The 23,413-nt window shown below is 39.7% G+C and overlaps 1 protein-coding gene across 2 annotated transcripts; it reads right to left on the bottom strand.

Moving 5' to 3' along the window:
* Positions 1 to 6,780: 6,780 nt before the first annotated feature.
* txndc15 (thioredoxin domain containing 15) lies at positions 6,781 to 20,082 on the bottom strand. 2 transcript variants are annotated; one of them, XM_043703470.2, is made up of 5 exons: positions 19,901 to 20,082; positions 15,524 to 16,038; positions 12,393 to 12,556; positions 7,912 to 8,042; positions 6,781 to 7,175 (listed from the first exon to the last, which is right to left on the bottom strand). In XM_043703470.2, the coding sequence occupies exons 1-5, from the start codon at positions 19,968 to 19,970 to the stop codon at positions 6,979 to 6,981; spliced, it is 1,077 nt and encodes a 358-aa protein (XP_043559405.1). In that variant the 5' UTR covers positions 19,971 to 20,082; the 3' UTR covers positions 6,781 to 6,978. The 2 variants fall into 2 exon arrangements, with proteins under 2 accessions (XP_043559405.1, XP_087851413.1); XM_087995287.1 differs by having other exon boundaries at positions 19,775 to 19,904.
* Positions 20,083 to 23,413: the final 3,331 nt, after the last annotated feature.

The following is a 23,413-nucleotide window of genomic DNA, read 5'->3' as shown; positions in this document are numbered from 1 at the left end:
GCAAGATCAACAGTAAATTTGCCAAACGGTCTCTCAGCATCTCATTAAATTTAAACCAAAGTCACATTCCTCTGTCAGTCATTGATATGGATTCCCTTGGTTCTTGGATTGCTGATTAAAACCAATAGCACCTCAGAATTAGAGGAGACTTGAGGTCATAATATTCTTTAACTAAATCCGAAAAACTCTTGAAAGGTTTTTAGTATCTGGTGCCTCAATAACCAAATAACCAAAAAATCTGCAGGTCCACAAGCTGTCAGGAGAATTACTCATTGTTTTTCATTTGCCTCAATGTCATTTGCCTGGAAAAAAAATCACATTCTTTCTACATACTGGGCCCAGTCTTCCACAGCAGGATCGAATAAGTCAATCTTCTCGAATAACGGCATGATGCCAGAAACACTCACAGCACCTCAAAGACAACTGTTGCGAGTGAATTTCTTCAGGACCATACTTTTCTCTTGTCACCACTGAAGTAACTTCACGAAGGCTGGTATTCCACCACCAAGTCACCCTTGATTTACAGTCCGTGACACTGATCCAGCTCCCTCAAAGCCAGCTCCCAGAATGAACAGGATGTCTGACACTATCAGCCAGGGATCCCTGATTGGACCAGATTAACAGCCCCAAAAGAACTCATATTCTATGAGGTCTATCTGGCTGACTTCATTATAATTATTACACTACTCTTTTAGGATCCTAGGATGCAAGCCATCAGGGCTGGGGGACTTGTGTGTCTTAAGTCCTGTTAGTTTGTCCAATACTCCTTCTTTAGTGATGGCGATGGTATTTAATTTCTCCCCTGTATTCTTTAGTATTAATGAAATGCTTGAAGTATCTTCCACTGGAAAGACTGATGCAAAATATCTGTTAAAATGTTCTGCCATTTTCTTGTTCTGCAAAGCCATCTCCCCAAATTCATTTCCCAAGTAGTTTATGTTCACTTTGACCTCTCTCTTCATCTTTATATATTTATTGTCAGTTTTTATATTCTTCACTAGCTTGCTTTCATAGTTTATTTTCTCTAACTTCATTACATTTTTGGTGCTCCTTTGCTGGATACTTATCTTATCCCAGTCGTTGAGGCTGACATTGACTTTGGTCTTCTGGTATGCTTTTTCTTTCAACTTAATACTCTCCTTAACTTCCTGACTTAGCCATGATTAGTTTATTGTTCTATTAGAATCTTTCCCCCTTAATGGGATATATTTTTGCTTATAGTCATGAATTACCTCATTAAATGTGTATAACTACTTGCTTATTGTCATTCCTGCTAACCTATCCACCCAGTTCACTTTAGCTATCTCTACCTGATTTCATTGTAATTCCCTTTAAGTTAAACTCAGTTGTTTCCAACCTGAATTTCTCACTCTCAAACTGAATACAAAATTCTATCCTTTTATGATCATTATTTCCCAGGGGACTTTTATTCTAAGGTAATTTATTAAGATGCCTCATTGCCACATCCAAGATAGTGTACTTTCTGGTTGTCTCCATGACATATTGCTCTAATAAACTATCCCTAATTTATTACTTGAATTGTCATTGCTATGCTTTCCAACTTGATTTCCCAAAATCAACATGAAGATTAAAGTCACCAATAATTAATGCTTTATTCCTTTTCCAAACTCCTATTAATTGTTAATTTATAGATTTTCTCACAAAATGGCTGTTGTTTGGGAGTCTATACCTTACTTCAACCAATGTCTTCTTTCCATTGTTGTTTTTTAACTCTGCCCAAATAAACTCAACATCATTGAAGCCTAGATCATCTTTCACAACTGTCCTCATTTCACCTCTTATTAACAACGGCATCCCACCATCCCTCCGTCTCTTTGAAAGATCAAATATCCCTGAATGTTAAGTTCCCAGTTTTGATCTTTTAATCATGTTTCTATGATGGCGATGAGATAATATTCATTTACCTTGATTTGCATTGTCCATTGTCTACCTTACCTCAAATGTTCATGCATTAAGACATAAAGTCTTTAAATTTGTTCTATTATCAAATTTCCTTGCACTTTTATGATTCCTCAGTACAATATGACATTCACACATTTTGTGCCTATGTGTTATTTAACAATCAATTCCATTACTAACCTGCAATTCTAATATCTCCTTTACTTTTGATTTTTTAATTTTCCATGCAACCGAACCAACGTTTCACTATTTAGTTTGAAACCCCATCTACAGGCTGATGTGATGTGCTGGAAGTCTGGATCTTGGCATGATTTAGATGGAGCCCATTCCATCAGAACAGTTCCTTACTTCTCCAGTACTGGTGCCAATGCCGCAGCACGGTGGCACAGTGGTTAACACTGCTGCCTCATAGTGCCAGAGACCCGGGTTCAATTCCCGCCTCAGGTGACTGTCTGTGTGGAGTTTGCACATTCTCCCCGTATCTGCATGGGTTTCCTCCCACAATCCAAAAATGTGCAGGTTAGGTGAATTGGCCATGCTAAATTGCCCGTAGTGTTAGGTGAAGGGGTAAATGTAAGGGAATGGGTCTGGGTGGGTTGTGCTTCGGTGGGTCGGTGTGGACTTGGGCTGAAGGGCCTGTTTCCACACTGTAAGCAATCTAATCTAGTCAATGTCCTGTGAATTTGAAACTGTTTTTCCCACACCAATCTTTAAACCATGCATTTACCTATTTAACCATATTGACCCTATGCCAATTAGCTCATGGCTCAGGTCGTAATCTAGACATTATCACTTTTTTAGTTCTGCTTTCTAATTTAAATCTTAGCTGCTTGTGTTCCCTCACCAGAACATCTTTCCTCTTTCTACCTATACTCTTGGTACCTATGTGGACCATGAGATAATTGGATCTTTCCCCTCCCACTCCACATTCCTCAGCAGCTCAGAGGAGATAGTCTGAACGGGCAATAGGCAGGCAACACAGCCTTCAAACTCAATTCTGACCACAGAGAACTCTGTCTATTCCCTGACTACTATATCCCCGATTAGAATTACATTTCTCTGGCCTCTTTACTGGCCATATTCACATCTCATTTGCAAGTGCCATTCTGGTGGAGATATAGATTCTCAGCAGGTGGTGACCAAGTGGCTAGCTGACTAGCTAGAAACCCTTTGAGTGGACTGCTGTCATCCATCTGATGAACATTGACTGAACCAGCACAGGCAGCATTGACTTAGCACTGAGTAGATGCTGATGGAAGTAGTAGTAACCTGGAAGATCTCTGCATTGGTGACTCATCATGCCAAGAGATGAGGGAATCACAAATTGTATGTGAATGGAAAAATATCAGCTTAAATTTAATGAAAGACCATAAGACATAGGGGCAGAAGTAGGATGTTCAGCGCATTGAGTCTGTTCCACCATTCAGAGATCACAGTTGATTGATAAGACTCAACATTAGAGTCATAGAATCATAAAGATGTACAACATGGAAACAGACTCTTCGGTCCAACTCGTCCATGCTGACCAGACATCCTAATCTAATCTAGTCCCATTTGCCAGCAACTGGCCCATATCCCTATAAAACCTTCTTATTCATATACCCATCCAGATGCCTTTTACATGTTGTAATTGTACCAACCTCCACCAATTCCTCTGGCAGCTTATTCCATACATGCAGCACCCTCTGTGTGAAAAAGTTGCTTCTTGGGTCCCTTTTAATTCTTTCCCTAAACCTATGCTCCTCTAGTTTTGGATTCCACATGGTGAAAGGACTGCTTCTGCTTACTGCAGCGGAACTGCACCAGACTGTCCCTACCACCCCTCATCCCCACCATCGGCCCCCCCTCAACCACACTCCTCACCCAGAATCAACCTGGTGAACATTCTCTATACTGCCTGCAATGCCATTATATTTTTCCTTAAATAACAGCACCAAAATCGTTCACAGTATTCAAGATGTAGTCTGACGAGTTCCTTATATAGTTTTAGCAATCCTTCCATTTTTTATGATTTTGAGGTGCTGGTGTTGGACTGGGGTGTACAAAGTTAAAAATCACACAACACCAGGTTGTAGTTCCATGGGTTTATTTGTAATCACTAGCTTTCGGAGCACTGCTCCTACATCGATTGGTCATGGGGTATACTCCACAACTACCTGATGGAGCAGCGCTTCAAAAGCTAGTGCTTCCAGATAAACCTGTTGAACTATAACCTGGTATTGTGTGATTTTTAACTTCCATTTTAATACAGCATTCCCTTTAAAATAACAGTTAATATTCCATTTATGCACAAGGAGTCCCAAATCCTTCTTTCTCCATTTTAATAATATTCAGCTCTGCATAACGTCTGGAGATGGTTATAGACAGATACAAAAGTTGGCAAAATAATCTCTGATGAGACAATGTGGGAAAATGTGAACATACATGTAAACAAATAAACTAGGCCACTCAGCCCTCGAAGCCTGCTCAGCCATTCAATAAGATCATGGTTGATCCAATTTTAACCTCAACTCTACATTCCTGCATGCCTTTGGTAATCTATCTACTTTGACCTTAAAGATATTTAAAGATTCTGCATCTACTGCTTGCAGAAGGGAATTCTAAAACCTCACAACTATCAGGGAAAAAAAGTTTTCTCTTTTCTGTTAAGTGGGCACCCCCTTATTTTTAAACTACGACCAGATTCTAGATCCTCATACAAGAGCGAACATTCTTTCAACATTCACTTGGTAAAGTCCCCTTAGGATCTTTTGTGTCTATTAAGTCACCCCTGACTGTAAACTTAAGATATTGCAGGCCTCGCCTATCTAGACTTTCTGACAATCAAAAATTTTAGTTTCATGGTAATCAGTACATTCTTAATTTCAGATTTCTTTTATTGAATTCAAATTCCACCAGCTACTGAGTTTCTGGATTCATAGTCTAGCAATAATATCACTAGCTCATTGCCTTCCCTCTAGTGATAGTTATTGTATTTGTTTGCTCTATGCATCACCGCCATTGATTATTTAGCACTTTTAGAATGCTGTGTCTTTCATCATAATGGCCTATGTAGTTTATTCAACTTCTTTGCCATTTCCTAATTCCTCACAATGATTCTCCACCTTCATTTTCTAAGAGACCTATGTTCACTCTTCCTATATTTAAAGGAGCTCTTGCTATCCATCTTGATATTATATACAAGTTTCCCTTCAAACTTTATTGTCAAACTCTTATTTTTGGTCATTTTTGCCAGTTCTTAAAACTTTCCTAATACTCTGTCATGCAACAAGGCAAGATTTGTAGTATTTTTTCTCCTCAATTGGATTCTATCCTTAATTTCCATGGTTAACCACAATTATCTCCATTCTAGAATTCTTCTTTCTCACTTGGATACCTTACAGCATGGAGACAGCTCCTTTGGTTCAACTGGAACACGTCAACCATGTTCCCAAGCTAAATTAGTCCCATCAGCCCGCATTTGGCCCATATCCCTCCAAACCTTTCCTATTCATGTTCTTATCCAAATGTCTTTTAAGTATTGTAACTGTACCAGCACCCACCACTTCCTCTAGCAGTTCATTCCACACACTAACCACTTTATGTAAAAAATGTTGTCCCTCATGTCCTTTTTAAATCTGTCTCCTCTCACCTTTAAAATATGTCCCACAGTTTTGAACTTCCCCACCTTAGGGAAAAGACTTTTGCTGTTCACCTTATCTACACCCCTTAGGATTTTTTAAGGTTACCCCTCGACCTCCTATACTCCAATGAAAATGTCTCAGCCTATTTTTATAACTCAAACCCTCCATTCTCAGAAACATCTCAGATAAATATTTTCTGAACCCTCTCCAACTTAATAATATCCTTCCTGCAACACGGAAACCCGGAACTACACACAGTACTCCAGAAGAGTAAATCCTGTACAACCTCAAGTCCAATGCTCAATGGAGCAATGGAGGCAAGCATGCAAAATGACTTCTTAACCACGCCTGTCTACCATATGTAGAGAGAGAGAAATCAGAGTGTGGGGTATGTGCCCGAGAGCTTGTGTATGTCAGAGGATCTGTGAGAGTCTGAGAATATCTAATCTGTAGTGTGGTGTGTGTGAGTATACTGTAGTGGGGTCAGCTGTAGTGTGACATGAATCCAAGGTCCCAGTTGAGGCCATCCTCATGGGTACTGTACTTGGCTATCAGCCTCTACTTGGTCACTCTGCATTGTTGCATATTCTGCAGTCCGCCCTGAAGGATGGCCACCTGAAGATCCGAGGCCAAATGTCCCTGACACACACACACACACACACACACTCTCTCTCTCTCACATGCACGTACACACATATAGGTCTATGGGGTGAAAAAAATTGTACTTGCAGATACATCCTATTTTGTTCAAAATCTGTAGGCAGTCAATTTTTTTTATATATAATCCATGTGGCATTTTATAAATTCAAGATTGGAATACATAGACTCTACCCTCACACCTTTAAAGCATTGTCTGAGCTGAGATGTCACCTATTTTCTTCTACAAAACATTGTTATCTCAGGAATGTGAACTGAAAGAAGTTTGGGATTTACATATGAATGAATCAAAACCTGCAACCCATTCAAAAAGATGAAAGACTGAACAGCAATCTAGGTTGGTTCAACAGATCACATCAGTGTATGACATGACGACCTTTTGCTATAAATTCTGTGTCCTATGATCTGACTCCACTAGCTACCTGACGAAAGAACATCGCTCTGAAAGCTTGTAGTTCCAAATAGACTTGTTAGACTATAACCTGGTGTTGTCTGATTTTTAACTTCAGTTTCAAAGTACCCGGTGCATATAAGCAAATCTTTTAAATGCATGTTGAGAAAATACAATTCAACATCAAAATTCCAAGTTTGTGAAAGACATATTTATTCATAACTGATAAACCAGTCTTAACTTTTGAATATTTATTTACACAATTCAAATTCTGTGGAAGAGGAATTTTGTTAATTACAAAGCTGACACATTTAAGTATTACCAGTGTAATTCATGTTCTTGTGAAGCTGCTCACTGTGTTGGGTAATGATCAACATCAGAGAGAGTTCAATCTTGATGTTCATGCTCTTGTCCTGTTATTAACCACTTGATACTATCTGACTGCATTGTACCATAAATTAAAAAACCACAGACGAACACCACAGAGAAGACAAGCAGCCAGTCAATGCCCCTCACTGCAACACTGGGAAGTGGTCCACTTAGATCTTGTTCTATCACTTCAACAGTATCATTTGCTTCTATGCCTGCAAAACATCAGATTGTTTAAATCAGTTGCAATGAAAAAAGTATGTTAGGCAGATTACATTTGAACAAAATATAAAATACCTATTGATTTTATAAAACTTAATTATTGCTGTTTTCTGCCCTATTTATTCCAAAAATACATACATTATCTGCATGTTAACAAATTTAAAGAGGCAGTGTATTGATTTAAAAGGAAGTACTGTAGAGTGCTGAAGTACAAGGGGAGTCTTCAAACCATTAAATTCGTAATGGTAGTCCGTGCCATGTGAATTAACTGGAGTAGAAAAAAATCATGTAGGGAAGATAAAGAGCAAACAAAAATCAGTTTTCTACTTGTACTCTCGTTAACAATATTTAACGGCCTGTTGAAGTTTTTGTTAGTTCAACAACTGAAAGAGGAAGAGGGAGGACAAAAGGCAGATAGACACACATTATTAAAAGTGGGTGGGGCGGCACATGTTTGCACGTGCGTGTGTAGCAGAATCAGCAAAGCACGAATCCTGTAAAATTGGTACAAACTTGGATCCAGGTGACATGAACATGACGTTAAATCAGAAAGTCAGGTAAGTCTTATTCCTTCTAACTTGTAGATAAAATAAATTAACGGATGCTACCTTTTCAAGGAGACTAAACTTGAGCCAAACTTTTAAAATGCATTCATTGAGTGAAATAGCTCCAAGTTTTAGAAACATTAGTGAATACTCAAATATAATTTACAATGGTGAAATTACTAACCAGTTTGATTAAAAATGAATGCTCTCAACGTTGAAAGTGTTCTATCTGTATGATTAAACCTGGCCATTGGCTTTACACCTTGGAACAGGAGGATGTTCGGAACAGCTACTGTACCAAACCTGGTGGAAAGACTTAATGTAACAGAAATAAATAATTAATCCAATGACAGGTTAGTATCAAGCAAATAGCAATTCATGGTTTTTTTGAAAGGTACAACACTAGAAACTCTACGTTCAAAAAGGTCACATCTGCAAATTGTCCAATCCCAATGCTCCAATTTAGAAATATATTTTCATTAGTGATGAAAAAGAAGGCTAAATATAAGTATTCTATTTATAGATGAGATAAAAGATTTTAAATGTCAATAATGGAGACAAAAATAGACAATCGGGGCATATTCAGATAAGTAAATAGGCTCAACATTTTGTACATTACTTCGTAACATTTAATTTGGGTTATACTTGTTGATGGTTGAGTGTTCTAGCTGCAGTGGGACTTCAGAAGGCGATAAAAAGTTGGTGCTATATTGCTGTTTATAACAACACCCCAAGAAAACTCCACTTAAGCATATTTGTAAACATGTAGAGCTTTGTTTCTCAAAAATACTTGTAATCCTCAGGAAGATGAGGACTATTAAAAGAAAATCAAAACTTTTAAAGAAAAGTATGCATGAGCACATAGGAGTCATATTAAATTGGTTATGAACCCCACACTGTTGCAACATTCGATGTGAGCCTAAAATTCCAAAGATCGTCTGGATGCTTTCCATGGTGCATATTAAGAAATATGCAATTTATTTTTTAGTGTTATTCCTTTCCATATGCCCTAGCACCAGGTACAATCTCAAAATATTCTGGTATAAAAACAAGCAAATCTCAAGGGTTTAATGAGGCAATCTTATATAGTTCACAAGTAAAACTATTTTCTGTTGGCTGTCACAAATCAAATCCTGCATGCTAGGAAGTATGCATTCCACTGTTCAGTAACACACTAATAAATACATTAGCAATTGTACTGATGGAAGCTCAATAAGCGTTATTCAGTTGACAAAGCTCAGCAATGGAAGCCATGCTACGAGTTATATGGAAAAGCACAAAAGAATACATAGAAATTGAAGCAATTATGTAGACAAGTTTCAAAGTTAATAGATAAATTGTAAATTTGCAACTTTTACTTTAGTTCAAAGGTCATTTGAACTTCTTGCATATTTGTTGTACTCATCAGCTCATTCTCAATTAAAGGATAGCATCCAAACAGGATCACAAATTTCATCGAGTTTTCACGTGGCTGAACTAGCCAATTCTCAAATCTTTCGGCATCTGGGATGGATGTTCCTGGAGGTGGTGAACTCCAAAGGATTTTTTTGTGTTTATTTAACTTCTCCTTCTCTTCCACTGGTATGCCTGATTATTAAGATATTATGAGTCAAAGTATGACTCAACTTAGAACATTACAGCGCAGTACAGACCCTTCGGTCCTCGATGTTGCACTGACCTGTCATACCAATCTGAAGCCCATCTAACCTACACTATTCCATGTACGTCCATATGCTTGTCCATTTAGATTGCTTTATGATGGAATAATAGGTAGTGCAGTTGTGAAAGATCCCTTGGGATGAACATTCATAGCATGATAGAATTTGTTGGACAAGTTGTTGCCATTTTGAATTATTGAAAGACTGTCTTGGAAACATTTGCTCTGTCCCCTGAAATGCATACCATTTGAGAAGTGAGAAAAAGGACCTGGCAAGAGTAACACTTCACAGCCATCTGAACCATGTCCAGCTCTGTAAAGTTGATTTTGCAGGTCTTTTGACAAATGTTTATGGAGCTGATTTCAAGAAAAACATTTGTGCTCATTCAACAATCCTCCCACTGAATGTAGAGGCATTGTTGGTGAAATTTCTGCACTGCTCTCACATCACTGATACAGTCCAGGTCTTACTGCTGTAGAGGAGTTAAGCAGTCTCGGTGTTCCAATGTACAATGGCAAGATGAAATGCAGACTGAGTAACTATTCTATGCAACACCTCAATTCTGTTGTAGGACTGACCCCAACCTCCCAGTTGCTTGCCATTTCAATAAACCTCCTTGTTCTCATCCAAACTTTTCTGTCCTGGGCCTGAAATATTCCAACAAAGCACAACAAGCTTGAGGAACAACATCACACTTTCCACTTGGGCACTCTACAGGCTTGATGTCTTGGCATTGAATTCAAAAACTTCAGAAATTGACCACTTTATGTCTGCCCTCCATTTTCTATACAGTCTTTTTGCCCCATCCCACACTCCTGCTGTGTTGTTTTTGTGTCTTGTTTACTGTGCATTTAGTAGCAAAGACTCATTCTCTCCCTTTCACATATTAATTTACACTCTCTTTACATTTTTTCTTCTACTTAACAATCCTTTTGTCTTTTACATTGGGCCTCTATACTAACTGCTCTCTCGCTCTTCCTCTGCTTTTCAAAAATATTACGATAAAAAAAGAGCCATACCAGACTTGAAATGTTAACTATTTCTTTTTCTCCAGAGATTGTGCCAGACCTGCTGAGTTTCTCCAGTGTTCTGTGCTTGTTTTAGATTTCCAGAATTCACACTACTTTGCCTTTATTTCTTAATTGCAGAATTAAAGAGATAGAGAGATGACTTGCAGGTCTGGTATAACGCCCTAAAATATACTGCAGTCATCCATAAGCTGTAGATCATGTATATCTATGGTGGTCAGGAAGCAATTGATTTTTTGAGAGAGTTTTCCAATTGGGCAATTTTAATACAGACACCACAGTGCACTTGATCATTAATGAGGTGAATAGCTATTGTTGGGTACGTTATAAATAGTAAGGGGATATCACAGCCCTGCTTGACTTGGGACTAGATTAACAGTATCTACTTAACGTTACCCTTATGCATTTGTGTCGCACAATCAGCTTGATAAGACAATGGAAGACAACATTATTCACTGTAGCTCAGTACCCATGACAGTAATCAATCAAATGAAATCAAAACAGTTCCAGACATATTATGAAGCACATTCAAGATTGTGATTAAGTTTCTTGGACATCCAAGTGTTTGGAGCACAATTAACAGACCCTCATGATTTACTAAGTCAAGTGCTTTGGTCAGATTAAATGAATACAATGAAGATTTCCTATTGTTGCTTAACATTTTATCACATTTGTCTGGTAACAAAGACCATGTCAGAGATTTCTCCACAAAGGTTTAAAGCAACACCGTCTCTTGAAAATATGCTTAAGGAAAAAAGTACTTGATTTTTGAGTGATGGTCCCTTAAGAATTAGGAGTTCTCTGGAAGATGACTGCTTGTATACATTCTAAATGTTGCAGTTCGGAATATTAAAGTTTTCCTTTTGTTGATTACAAAGATAGTGATTCCACATGCTGTGCTTTCCCAGCCAGTAAGAAGTGACAGACTATTTTCAGGCTTTCTAGCTTCCTCTCCATTTGGTAGGAATAGAAAAGCATCCTGAAGGAAGACTGCTTAGTCTCGGATGCTGCTGCCCAAAAAGACAGAACAGACACCTGTGCTGGGACAAATGACCTCCATGCATCAGTTACTTGTCAGTAGATGTTCGACTAAGAACTCCCTGGTTCACAGCTCTATTCCCACAGGACTTGACAAGCGGATCCTGGTGGATGCTTGGGTATGACTTTGTTTAGAGAGAAAGTGAGGTCTGCAGATGCTGGAGATCAGAGCTGAAAATGTGTTGCTGGAAAAGATCAGCAGGTCAGGCAGCATCCAGGGAACAGGAGAATCGACGTTTCGGGCATAAGCCCTTAACATGGGGACACAATATGAACTGATAATTGATTATTTCAATGACACAAGACTGCTGAACATTTCTTCCACCTTTGCAGCCTGTATTCAGAGGAACATGTTGGACCACACATTTTTCAGCATGTCTTCCAAGCCTGCCACAATGAATATCTCTATTAGGAACATTCAAGGACTTTGCTCAAAAGACTATCAGGGTACCCAAGCTTCTTCACCACATCCAGAAGATGTGGATATTAAACCCTTGGATTTATATTTTCTTCCTTGGCCACATCTTCAACCCTGCCAAGGAGCCAAGAAACCTGTTCTTAAGGTCTTACCGATAGTGCATGCAACTCAGTAAGAAAGTGCAAGACACTGATTCTCGGATACAATTTCCCCTCCACCCTTTGGGAAGATGCTCGCATTCTACTTGATGCCTCACCTAAGACAATAGTCATTAAATTGCCTAATTGTTACAAAAAAAAAAATTTATTCATCCATTCCTTCCCATTTAATTACTGAAATAACAGAGTTGTAGGACTATTTTTCCAAAATGTTTAGTCCCTTTGATAATTTCAGGATCTGTGCATAATTGTGAACTCTTATTGGCTTCTAGCTTGTCAGATAGCTTACGTTTCAAATGCAAGACCATTTAAGCTATATTGTAACATTCTTTCAGTTAACAAGAGATATATGTTGCTCCAAGTACCTGCTGTGCTGTGATGCATCCAAAGCCAGAAACTGTAGTGATGGGAAAGCCCTCGGCAGTGCATTGAAATGTGGACCAAGGTCTGCAGAGAACCGGCACCATGGTGTGTAGAAGAGAACTACAGAGCAATCAGTGCCATTGGCATTCAGGAAATCCATCAGGTCCTGTGAATACATGTTGTATTCTTAGCAGTATTACTTAATTCTGTTTAAAGTCCAAGAAAAAAAACAGAATAAATCAAAGCATATTCTATTGAGCAACTATTATACCTTCATCTTGAGGGTCTGCACCAAAAAAGAAATGCATTAATTTTGTGTGACAATGAGCTAAGCAATAGAATTGCATGGCATATTTTTAAATCTACTGTGTAGTTGCAAGCAAAATCCTTCATTTATCCCATTATCCCCTAAATAGGACAAAATAAAACCAAAAACTGCAGCTTCTGGGAATCTGAATCAAAAACTAGAAATTGCTGGAGAAATGCAAGAGGCCTGGCAGCATCTGCAGAGACAAAGCAGAGTCAATGTTTTGGGTCCAGTGATCCTTCATCAGAATAGATGCTGTCTGACCTGCTGAGTTTCTCCAGCAATGTGTTTCTGCTCTGGCTATACCATACTCTTTACCCACCTTTTTTCTCTCATCTTTACATCTTTTAAAGTGGAAGAATGTAAACGTTTCAGTAATATTTTGGTAACGGCATATTGTTTTACCAAAAGGGTAAAATAAGTGTCTTGTCTCATCGAGAAGCATCAACAGAAAGAAAAAAGGTATGCTATACATTTATTTGCTGATTTCTCCACTCTTGATGAATGACATTATAGCCAATCTCAGTTATCCACTTGACTATGAAATCCATAGATGGTGCACACATTTCCCATCACTGCAAGTCATAGCATAAACAGGTTTTGATTTTGTAAAATGACTGAGGCAATTCAAGACTTTGCCGCAATCTTTTCCATCTTGAATTATATTAATTTCTCTATTTGCATGCAGTTCCACATGTAGCTCGAATAGTTGTTCTTAAAGCAAACAGATGGAAAAGAGTTTGCACTACTCTTCATGATAACAACACAGCAGAGCTCAGAAACTGTCCTTACACAACACCATTGATGCATATCTTTTAGCAACAGGCGACTAGAGTATGTTGGACCTTCCAGTCTGAGGTGTTATATCAATCAATACTTTTACTAAGTTAACAGTTCTATTCATACTATAAAACTTCTTACACTTATAACAAAACAAGCTTTTTTATTCATAATTTGAACTACTAGTTACCAGCTAATTTTAAAGATTCCTGTCGGAAGTAAGTACTCTTTAAAAAGAAAAACTGGATTTAATAACCCAAGCAAACTTAGGCTCAATGTATATACTTTTCAAGATGCTGGTACAGCACCTGACAATTTTGTACAATGGCAAAGCCCAGTTACTTAAGTGCTTAAAACTCAAATACATTCATGAATTTCTCTTTTAAACTGATATCTGCTATTCAGATTCCCCTAGTCCCCACAGAAAGCTTTTGAGCAGAAGATAGCCAGAGAATTTGGTAGCATTGGTTGAAAGCATGTGTGTAATCTTCTAATCCTTTGGAGAAAACACTTGGCATTCAGTCTGCACCTGTCCCTGACTACATGGAGTGACCATAAACTTTAACAGGCTATTACAAATGTCAAAACATGCACAGTGTTTGTTGCACATAAATATAACAACCACCCAATACTCTATTGCTTTTTACTTTCAAAAAAATACTTCCCACTTAAATTTCAGGAGCAATTCCATGCAAGTAACTATCAGAAATATTTTGTAGATTGATTCCTCATGATTAATTAATAGTACAGAGAAGTCTTTTACTGCTCAATGCACAGCTCCAGCTTCCACTAATTAACCAGTGGGAAGCAGTTCAAATATTCAAGCAAGAACTCATATAAAAGCTGCAAATCTGGAGCATTTAAAGCTAGAGGGGTTGTCAGAATCGGAAACACAAATCTGGTCTTTTATTTCTATCAGCATTAAAACTTCAAAGTTACTGAGCCAATAAACCGAAGTATCTTTCAAGTCCTGTTTTACTATCAATCACATAACCTAGTAACTACAATTCCCAATCAGTTAGTCCATCACAAAGAATGGAATTTTGGATTATAATTTCTGAAATTATACAGAATCTTTATAAAGAAATTTCCAAAATCTATGAAATAAAACCAAAACAGTTTACCTCCTATCTCACAAATGTGTTTGTGGCTTCTTTTGATGGATGGAAAAGCATATTCACCATGTGCTTAAGTACGTACAAACTAACGTCTAGTATTGCCTCACTATATTACAACAACTAAAATTGTTTTTTGCATATAATTTTGCCTGTGAATTCTTCTTCCAATATCATTTCCATTATAAAGAAAAACAGTTCCAAGCTGTTGCAGAGTGGAACATATGCCTGTGACTTCTAATCTCATTTATACTGCAGTAAACAGCTAACTAGGAGCCAGATGTTTCCAAAGAGGCGGCAAGTTCTCCCTCTTGACTACCAGATGGGAGAAATGTAAAGGAGGGAAATACCTCATCTGAATCACTGCATTCTACATTTTCTCCATTCACATCAATGCAATGCTTATCTTTTACTTCAAAAACAGAGCGCTCATTTTTAATATTCTGAACAAAAGACAATATTGCTTCTTGATTGGAAGGAATTACAGTTCCTAGAACAGCAGCGTAGGTTTCCTCCGGGTGCTCCGGTTTCCTCCCACAGTCCAAAGATGTGCCGGTTAGGTGAATTGGTTATGATAAATTGCCCGTAGTGTTAGGTAAGGGGTAAATGTAAGGGAATGGGTCTGGGTGGGTTGCTATTCTGAGGGTCGGTGTGGACTTGTTGGGCCAAAAGGCCTGTTTCCACACTTTAAGTAATCTAATCTAATATGGAAAGAGAGAAATATCAAGTGGATATAAAAGCATTGACAGCATTGTAGAAAAAGGATTTTTGTCCTTGAAGAATCAGGAATCAAGAGAATTAAAAAAAAATGAAAACTTCAAAGCCTACATATTGTTAGCCAAAAAAGTGATCATGTCAATGGTAATGCAAGGCCTTGTTAAAGAGCTACCAGCAAATTCTCCAAAACACACAAATTGTAAATTCAACTTACTTGTGAGCTATTAAGAATTTGGACAACAAGGTTCTCTAATCCAGTTGTATTTCTTTCTTCACAGTTAACTTTCGGTGGTCTGGTTGTTTCAGTTGCATTTCCTTCTTCTACTGCTCGATTCTCAACTTGCACAGATTCAAGAATGCCAGTTTCTCTCTTTGTAAGCAGTTCTCCCTCTTGACTACCAGATGGGAGATATGTAAGGGAGGGAAATACCTCATCTGAATCACTGCATTCTACATTTTCTCCATTCACGTCAGTGCAATGCTTATCTTTGACTTCAAAAACAGAGCGCTCATTTTTAATATTCTGAACAAAAGACAATATTGCTTCTTGATTGGAAGGAATCCCAGTTCCTAGAACAGCATCAGCAATTTCTGCTGTTGGAAACTGCATTTTTCTATTAGTTTGCTCATCCCTTCCTTTGAGTTCAACATCACTGATCGTAATTTCCAATTCATTACTCTCTTCCCCAGGGACGTGTTTTGAAGAATCACCATTTCTTTGAAGTTCAGCTGCAAAATCAAAACAAAAATTTATTTAATTAAAATTGGTTGACTACATAAATTCAAGATGCCAAAACTTTAATAGTTCCAACTATGCATAAGTACAAAGAACAATACAGCACAGGAAAGGCCCTTTGGACCAAAAGCCTACACTGACACATGGTACCTTTCTAAACTAAACTGCCTTTACACAGTCTGAATCACACTATTCCCTGTCTGCTCATGTATCTGTTAAGGTGCCTCTTAAAAGTTGCTATTGTATCTGCTTCTACCACGTCCTCTGGCAGCATTTTTCAAACTGTTATCATCGTCTATGTAATAAAAATTGACTTGCCTCTTATTTAAACTTGCTCCATTTTACCTTAAAACTATGTCTGATAGTAACTGACATTCCGACCATGAGAAAAAAAATCCATTCCTCTCATAATTTTGTAAACTTCTATGAAGTTGTCCCTCAGTCTCCGATGTTCAAGTGAAAACAAACCAAGTTTATTCAAGCTCTCCTCATAAAAAATACACCGCAAACCAGACAATATTCTGATAAACTTTTCTATACAACTAAAACTTCAATACTTAACATCTGTGACTTCAGGAATAAGAACTCCCAAAACATGAAAATGCCAGTATTTGGCAAATAATTGAGCATTTTATTTGGTCGAGTTTTGCTGGAACTCAAACAAACAAACAAACAAAGTCATTTCTCCATCATTGTAGGGTCCCCTACTTCACAAACTGGCATTTACATGGATCTTAGTTTTACAAATATGTAAAAGTTCAATAAGACCTGTCCGACGATTTTAGCACAGCTGTGCTGCTTCAAGCCAAAAGACATTACAGTGCCTGTGTCACCATTTCTTTCCCCCAAGATACTTAATTTTGTACAAGCATCTACTTATTATTCAATATGCAAATATGACTACGTTTATACAGCCAGAGTTATCTGGCTCTAGATGTATAATTATCATAGAATAATTGAGTTTACTAGAACAAAAGGTTCACTCGCAATGTATTTCACAAATGTTCTTTATATTTATACTAAAATACATATAAAAGCAACTGTGAAAATATAGCTACTAGCAAGAGTCTGAGTCTCTCTGCCCAGTGCTCAGACACCATATTGACAATGTAAAAAAAAAATGCTAGCAGCAGACTTCCCATCTTAGAAGTGGATGTGCAATAATTCAGCAAATGGACAATCAAAGGTCCTTCCAAAATGTCGCAGTAGAACAAAAATCCAATGCAGAGCTGCAGACCAGCGTTTACATGAAAGCCACACACACACACACACACCAGGAGCAATCATCCCGACGCCCACAAATGGAGCTGCATCAGGACATTATGCGAGCCACAATATGCTGCAGCACCCAGGAACTACAAGAGGCCAGGGAAAAACACTTATACAACGTATACAGGAAGAACGGGTACCCAATAAGTGCAGTCCACTGATTCATACACAACAGATCTAAACAAGAAGACACAACATGCCCAGAAACTCTAGCCACCCTGCCATACATTAAAGTCACCTTGGAGATGATGATCAGACTACTCTGGCCCCTAGGCATCATGGTAGCCAACAAACCTACCACCACACAAACAGCTCCTGATGAATTTAAAAAGGACCCTGTATCAACAACCAGCACAACAAACGTCATATACAAAATACCCTGCAAGGACTGCAACAAACATTACACTGGATAAACTAACAGGAGACTATACACCAGGATACATGAGCATCAACTAGCCACCAAAAGACATAACCAACTATCACTAGTATCCATACACACAGATAAAGAGGGCCACCTGCTCGACCAGGACAATACAACTACCCTCAGAAAGGTTAAAGAAAGACACACACGGAATTCCTACAGGCCTGGCATTCAAACCAGAACTCCATTAACAATCATATCGATTTGGACCCCATTTACCAACCTCTCGGAAAAAGAACCGGAAGTGATATCACCCACCACAACAGACCAAGACAAATAAATAGCAAGCAGGACAGAACACAAACACTTCAGTGGTGGCTCACTGATGTTACCTAGCATGGTGACAAACATTTGAGAACAAATCTACCAATTCAACGAGCAAATGTACAAACTGGTCCTTCATTTTTTAATTTTATCCATATAGAATAAAGTCCATTCATCATGTGTCAGCATGCAACTGGTAAAAAAGTATCTCTGGTCTTGAAAGGCATTTTATAAATGTACGCATATTTTTATTTCCAGCTCTCCAATATCTTGAAATAAATGCTAACTCAAATGTTAGTAATGGTAAGGTTTGGAAATACCATTTACAATCAGTGTGATAGTAAAACCAAGAATGTTAGTAAAATCATCTAGCATGAAGCCATTAAAAGGAAAAATAGATATGGTAGTTAATGGCTGTACTAATAATAAGATAGGACAGTTTTCATAGCTCCACTGAAAAATATAGAAGAATTTAAAATAAGACCAAATACCATTGGATTAACAGGAGGTTCATGCCTCCGTAGTTCTACTCTGTTTCATGTCCTGTTGTGTTCAAGGCATCATAACTGTTCTGTTCAAACAGCCTACATTCCATTGAAAGAAAGATAAGAGCAGGAAAAAGTAGGCCATTCAATCCCTCAGGCAAAAGTGAGGACTGCAGATGCTGGAGATTAGAGTCCAGAGTGCAGTGCTGGAAAAGCACAGCAGGTCAGGCATCATCTGAGGAGAAGAGTCAACATTTTGGGCAAAAACCCTTCATCAGGAATGAGGCCTCCTGCTTGTCAGATGCTGCCTGACCTGCTGTGCTTTTCCAGCACCACACCCTCGACATTCAATCCCTCAGCCCACTCCTCCATTCATTATGATCATGGCTTATCATGAAGTTCAATACGCTAACCCTATCAACTCCCACCTCCATACTGCTTGATCTCTTTATCTCCTTCTTCAAGCCACAATGTTTTGGCCTCAACCACTTTCTGGGATAGTGAATTCCACAGGCAAAGTTCGGTCTTTAATGGTGCATTGTGTGTATATACCAATAGCAGCTAAGATTCACTAATGGTATGATCTACACCAACTTCTAACAGCAAAATACCTTTAACGTCCTCAAGGTGTCCCATTTACAGCCAATAAGCTACATTGCTATTTATATGGTGCATTTCAAGAACCATTTTTTAAAAAAAAACTAGTGCATGCTGAATGAACTTTATTTTATATCTGAAAATATTGCAGGAGAATTGTGCACATTGGGTCTTATAAACAGCTACAGGCTAATGCCTGGCCTCATGGGTTTCTGGGCATCAGCTGTAAGAAAGCATTACTGGCCAGGCCAAGCGGGAAGAACTAACCTGCTATTCTTCAAATAACATGCAATCTTTTACACATATCCAACACAAGATAGCATTTAACATCTCATCCAAAAGGCAACACCTTTAGTAACTTCCTGTATGCAGCATGGCACGGCATTGCTCATGTCTCTGAAGAAAACCCACAGTCTGGTAACCGCTCAAGAATACAGGGTAGGGCATTTAGGACTAAGATGAGGAGAAATTTATTCATGCAGTGGTCAGCCTCTTGAATTCTGTGACAGAAAGTAGTTGAGGCAAAATCATTGAGCGTTTTCAAGAAGCAGTAAGATACAAATCTCTGGGCTAAAGGATCAAAGGGAATAAGGTAAAGGCAGGAGGGAACTGGGTATGCTTGTAGTGATGGGCGGAAAGGCCTACTCGTGCTCTGATTTATTATTTCTCTGACAGATAAGTGCCACCACTGACCATCATCGTTTAGAGGACCTCAATGGTGCTGTATAAAATGCTCTCTTTACAAGGCTCTGGGATGCAGACGATGCCCTGTCGGTGCCACCCAACGACGCAGGGGGACTGATGACCCAGATCACTCACCGTCCGCGCTCACCCTCGTGGTAACCAACGAGACGACGAATAAAACCGCGCTCGCCCTAAAGCCGCCCATTCTGTGTTGCCAGCGAACATAAGACGATATTACGTGACCGAGCTGGAGGCCGCCATTCCAACATTAACCTACATCAACTGCACCATCCGCGACAGCTCAGCGGTGCTGCAGACTAACCTGCTGCGCACGACCTGTGAGAGACAGTAAGATTAACCAACCAGCGGCGGCGCCTCACCAACGATCCCGACATTTCAGCCAATAGACAATAAGATATTGTGATCACGTGTCAAAGGCGGGTTTTTTTTTTAACTGAAGCTTGTGTGAATTGCAGCCGGTTACTAGGAAACACTGTGAAAAGGGAAGGGATTTCCGACCGGATACAGGCCAGTCGTGAATCCAATGCAACAGAACCTGCCTTTCCAAAGCACAGCCAGCACAATTAGCCCATGCACCAAATTATTTCTTTCACATTGTATTTAGATAATGATTGTCGGCATGTCCTGGTGTCCAGAAATTTGCAATCTCTGATTTTTCCCAACTGAAAATCACAAGACAGGCCATATCCTAAGTTGGTGCCCTGTCTAATGTTTAACCCACCAACAACATTTCCAAAACATATTAGCTAGGTCATTTGTTTGCTGTGAGTTAAAACATTAAACAGAAAACAAAAGCACTGCGGATGCTGTAAATCAGAAACAGAAACAGAAACAAATTGTTAGAAAAGCTCAGCAGGTCTGGCAGCATCTGTGGAGAGAAGTAAGAGTTAACGTTTGGGGGTCCAGTGACCCTTCCTCAACAGAAAACGCTAACTGATTTCTCTCCACAGATGCTGCCAGACCTGCTGAGCTTTCCCAGCAGTTTCTGTTTTTGTACCTGCTGTTGTTGCACTGTATTAAGCTTAATTTTGTTTTCACCGTGATTAAAACAATGGGTCACAGTCTAAAGGCAAGGGGTTGCTGATACAGGACTGGGATGTGGAGGGAGTTTTTTTCATTGGGTCAGGTCGGTGCTTAGAATTTTCTTCTCTGGAGAACAGTAGTCATTGAATACCTTCAAGAGATAGAGATTCTTGACTAACAAGGGAGCCAATGGTTATCCAGGAAAGAGACCCGGAATAAAAACCTGTAAACCTTGAAAATGGCATATATTGATCTTACTTGTATAACTCAGAACAGTACTCTACTGTGACCACTCAGTCATTTCCTAGAATTACTTTTAAAAAATTAATTGTCCCCTCTGGGGATCATAGGGTTGGGGCCATAATCGCATTGAATGAACATGCAGGCTAGACGGGCTGGTCTTAATTTACAAGTTCACATGACTACATTTGAAACATGATTAACACTCGACAAAGCGAGATGACAGGATAAAATGAACTGCTAGGAGAAAGTGAGGAGTGCAGATGCTAGTGATCAGAGTCAAGAGTGTGGTGCTGGAAAAGCACAGCAGGTCAGGCAGCATCCGAGGAGCAGGAGAATCAACGTTTTGGGAATAAGCCCTTCATCAAGAATTAGTCTTGTGGGCTGGGGCTGAGAGATAAATGGGTGGAGGGTGGTGGTGGTGGGCTGGGTGGAGGGTAAATGAGAATGCAATAGGTAAATGAAGGTGGGACAGAAGGTGATAGGTCAGAGAGGAGGATGGAGCGGATAGATGGGAAAGACTATGTACAGATCAATAGGTCGGTGTCGAGTTGGATACTTGGAACTGGGATAAGGTGGGGGGAGGGGAAAGGAGGAAACTGTTGAAATCCACATTAATCCCATGTGGTTACAGGGTCCCAAGGCAGAAGATGAGGTGCTTTTTCTCCAGGCGTTTGGTAACATTGATTCTCCTGCTCTTTGGATGCTGCCTGACCTGCTGTGCTTTTCCCAGCACCATACTCTCAACTAAAATGAAATGCTGAAAGTGTGGTGCTGGAAAAGCACAGCAGGTCAGGTAGCATCCAAGGAGCAGGAGAATCGATGTTTTGGGAATAAGCCCTTCATCAGGAATGAGACTTGTGGACTGGAGCTGAGAGATAAATGGGAGGGGATGGGGTTAGGAGGAGGTAGGGAAAGCGATAGGTGGATGAAGGTGAGGGAGAACGTGATAGGTCAGAGGGGACAGCGATGGACGGGTCCGGAGGGCAATGCTGAATTGGAGGCTTGGGTCTGGGATAATGTGGGGGGAGGGGAAATGAGGATGCTGTTGAAATCCACATTTATCCCTTGTGGTTGCAGGATCCCAAGATGGAATATGAGGCGTTCCTCTTCCAGGCTTCAGATGGTAATGGTTTGGCGGCGGAGGAAGCCCAGAACCTGCATGTCCTTGACGGAGTGGGAGGGAGAGTTGAAGTATTCAGTCGTGGGGTGGTGGATGCAGGTGTCCCAGAATGCTCTTTGAAACAATCTGCAAGAAGGCGTACTGTCTCCCCGATGTAGAGGAGACCACACTGGGTACATCGGATGCAGTAGATGACATTGGAAGAGGTACAGATGAATTTCTGACAGATGTGGAAGGATCCCTTGGAGCCTTGGACGGAGGTGAGGGGAGTGGTGTTGGTGGAGGTTTTGCAGTGGCAGGGAAAAGGTGACAGGAGTGGGGCGTGGGCTGTTGGGGGTGTGGACATGACGAGAGAATGGTGGAGGGAATGATCTTTTCGGAACACTGATAGGGGTGGAGAGGGCAATATATCTCTGGTGGTGGGGTTATTTGGAGGTGGCAGAGGATGATGCGTTTTATACGGAGGTTGGTGGGTTAGAAGGTGAGGACCAGGGGTGTTCTGTCCTTGTTGTGTTGGGAGGGGTGGTGTTCAAGGGTGGTAATGCAGGAAGTGGAGGAGATGCGCTGGTTGATGATGCCCTCCAGCAATGACCTGGCCTCAACAGCCTTCTATAGCAATGAATTCCATAAATTCACCACCCTCTGGCTGAAGAAGTTTCTCCTTATCTCCATTCTAAAAAGGTCTTCCGTTTCCTCTGAGGCTATGCCCTCAGGTCTCATCTCTCCTACCAATGGAAATATCTTCCCAACAGCAACTCTGTCCAGGCCATTCAGTTGTATTTCAATTAGATCTCTTCTCATCCTTCTAAACTCTAACGATACAGACCTAGAGTCCTCAAAAGTTCCTCATACGTTAAGCTTTTAATTCCTGGGACCATTCTCATGAACCTCCTCCAAACACGCTCCAGGACCAGTACATCCTTCCTGAGATCTGGGGCCTAAAACTGCACACACTACTCCAAATGTGGTCTGACCAGAGCCTTATTGAGCCTCAGAAGTACATCCCTGCTTTTATATTCAAGTCCTCTCAAAATAAATGCCATCATTGCATTTGCCTTCCTAACTACTGACTCAACCTGCAAGTTTACCTTGAGAGAATCCTGAACTAGAACTCCCAAGTCTCTTTGCACTTCAGACTAGTGAATTTTCTCCCCATTCAGAAAACAGTCCATGCCTCTATCCTTCCTACCAAAGTGATCTAGAATGGCAAGTCAGCCTTGAGAAATAGAATGGCCTAATCC

Source organism: Chiloscyllium plagiosum, unplaced genomic scaffold, assembly GCF_037043375.1.
Source record: "Chiloscyllium plagiosum isolate Xiang-an unplaced genomic scaffold, Cpla_swu_hap1 HiC_scaffold_16, whole genome shotgun sequence".
NCBI lineage: Eukaryota > Metazoa > Chordata > Chondrichthyes > Orectolobiformes > Hemiscylliidae > Chiloscyllium > Chiloscyllium plagiosum.
The sequence above is the reverse complement of the archived record's forward strand: the minus strand, read 5'-3'. Positions and strand labels throughout refer to the sequence as shown.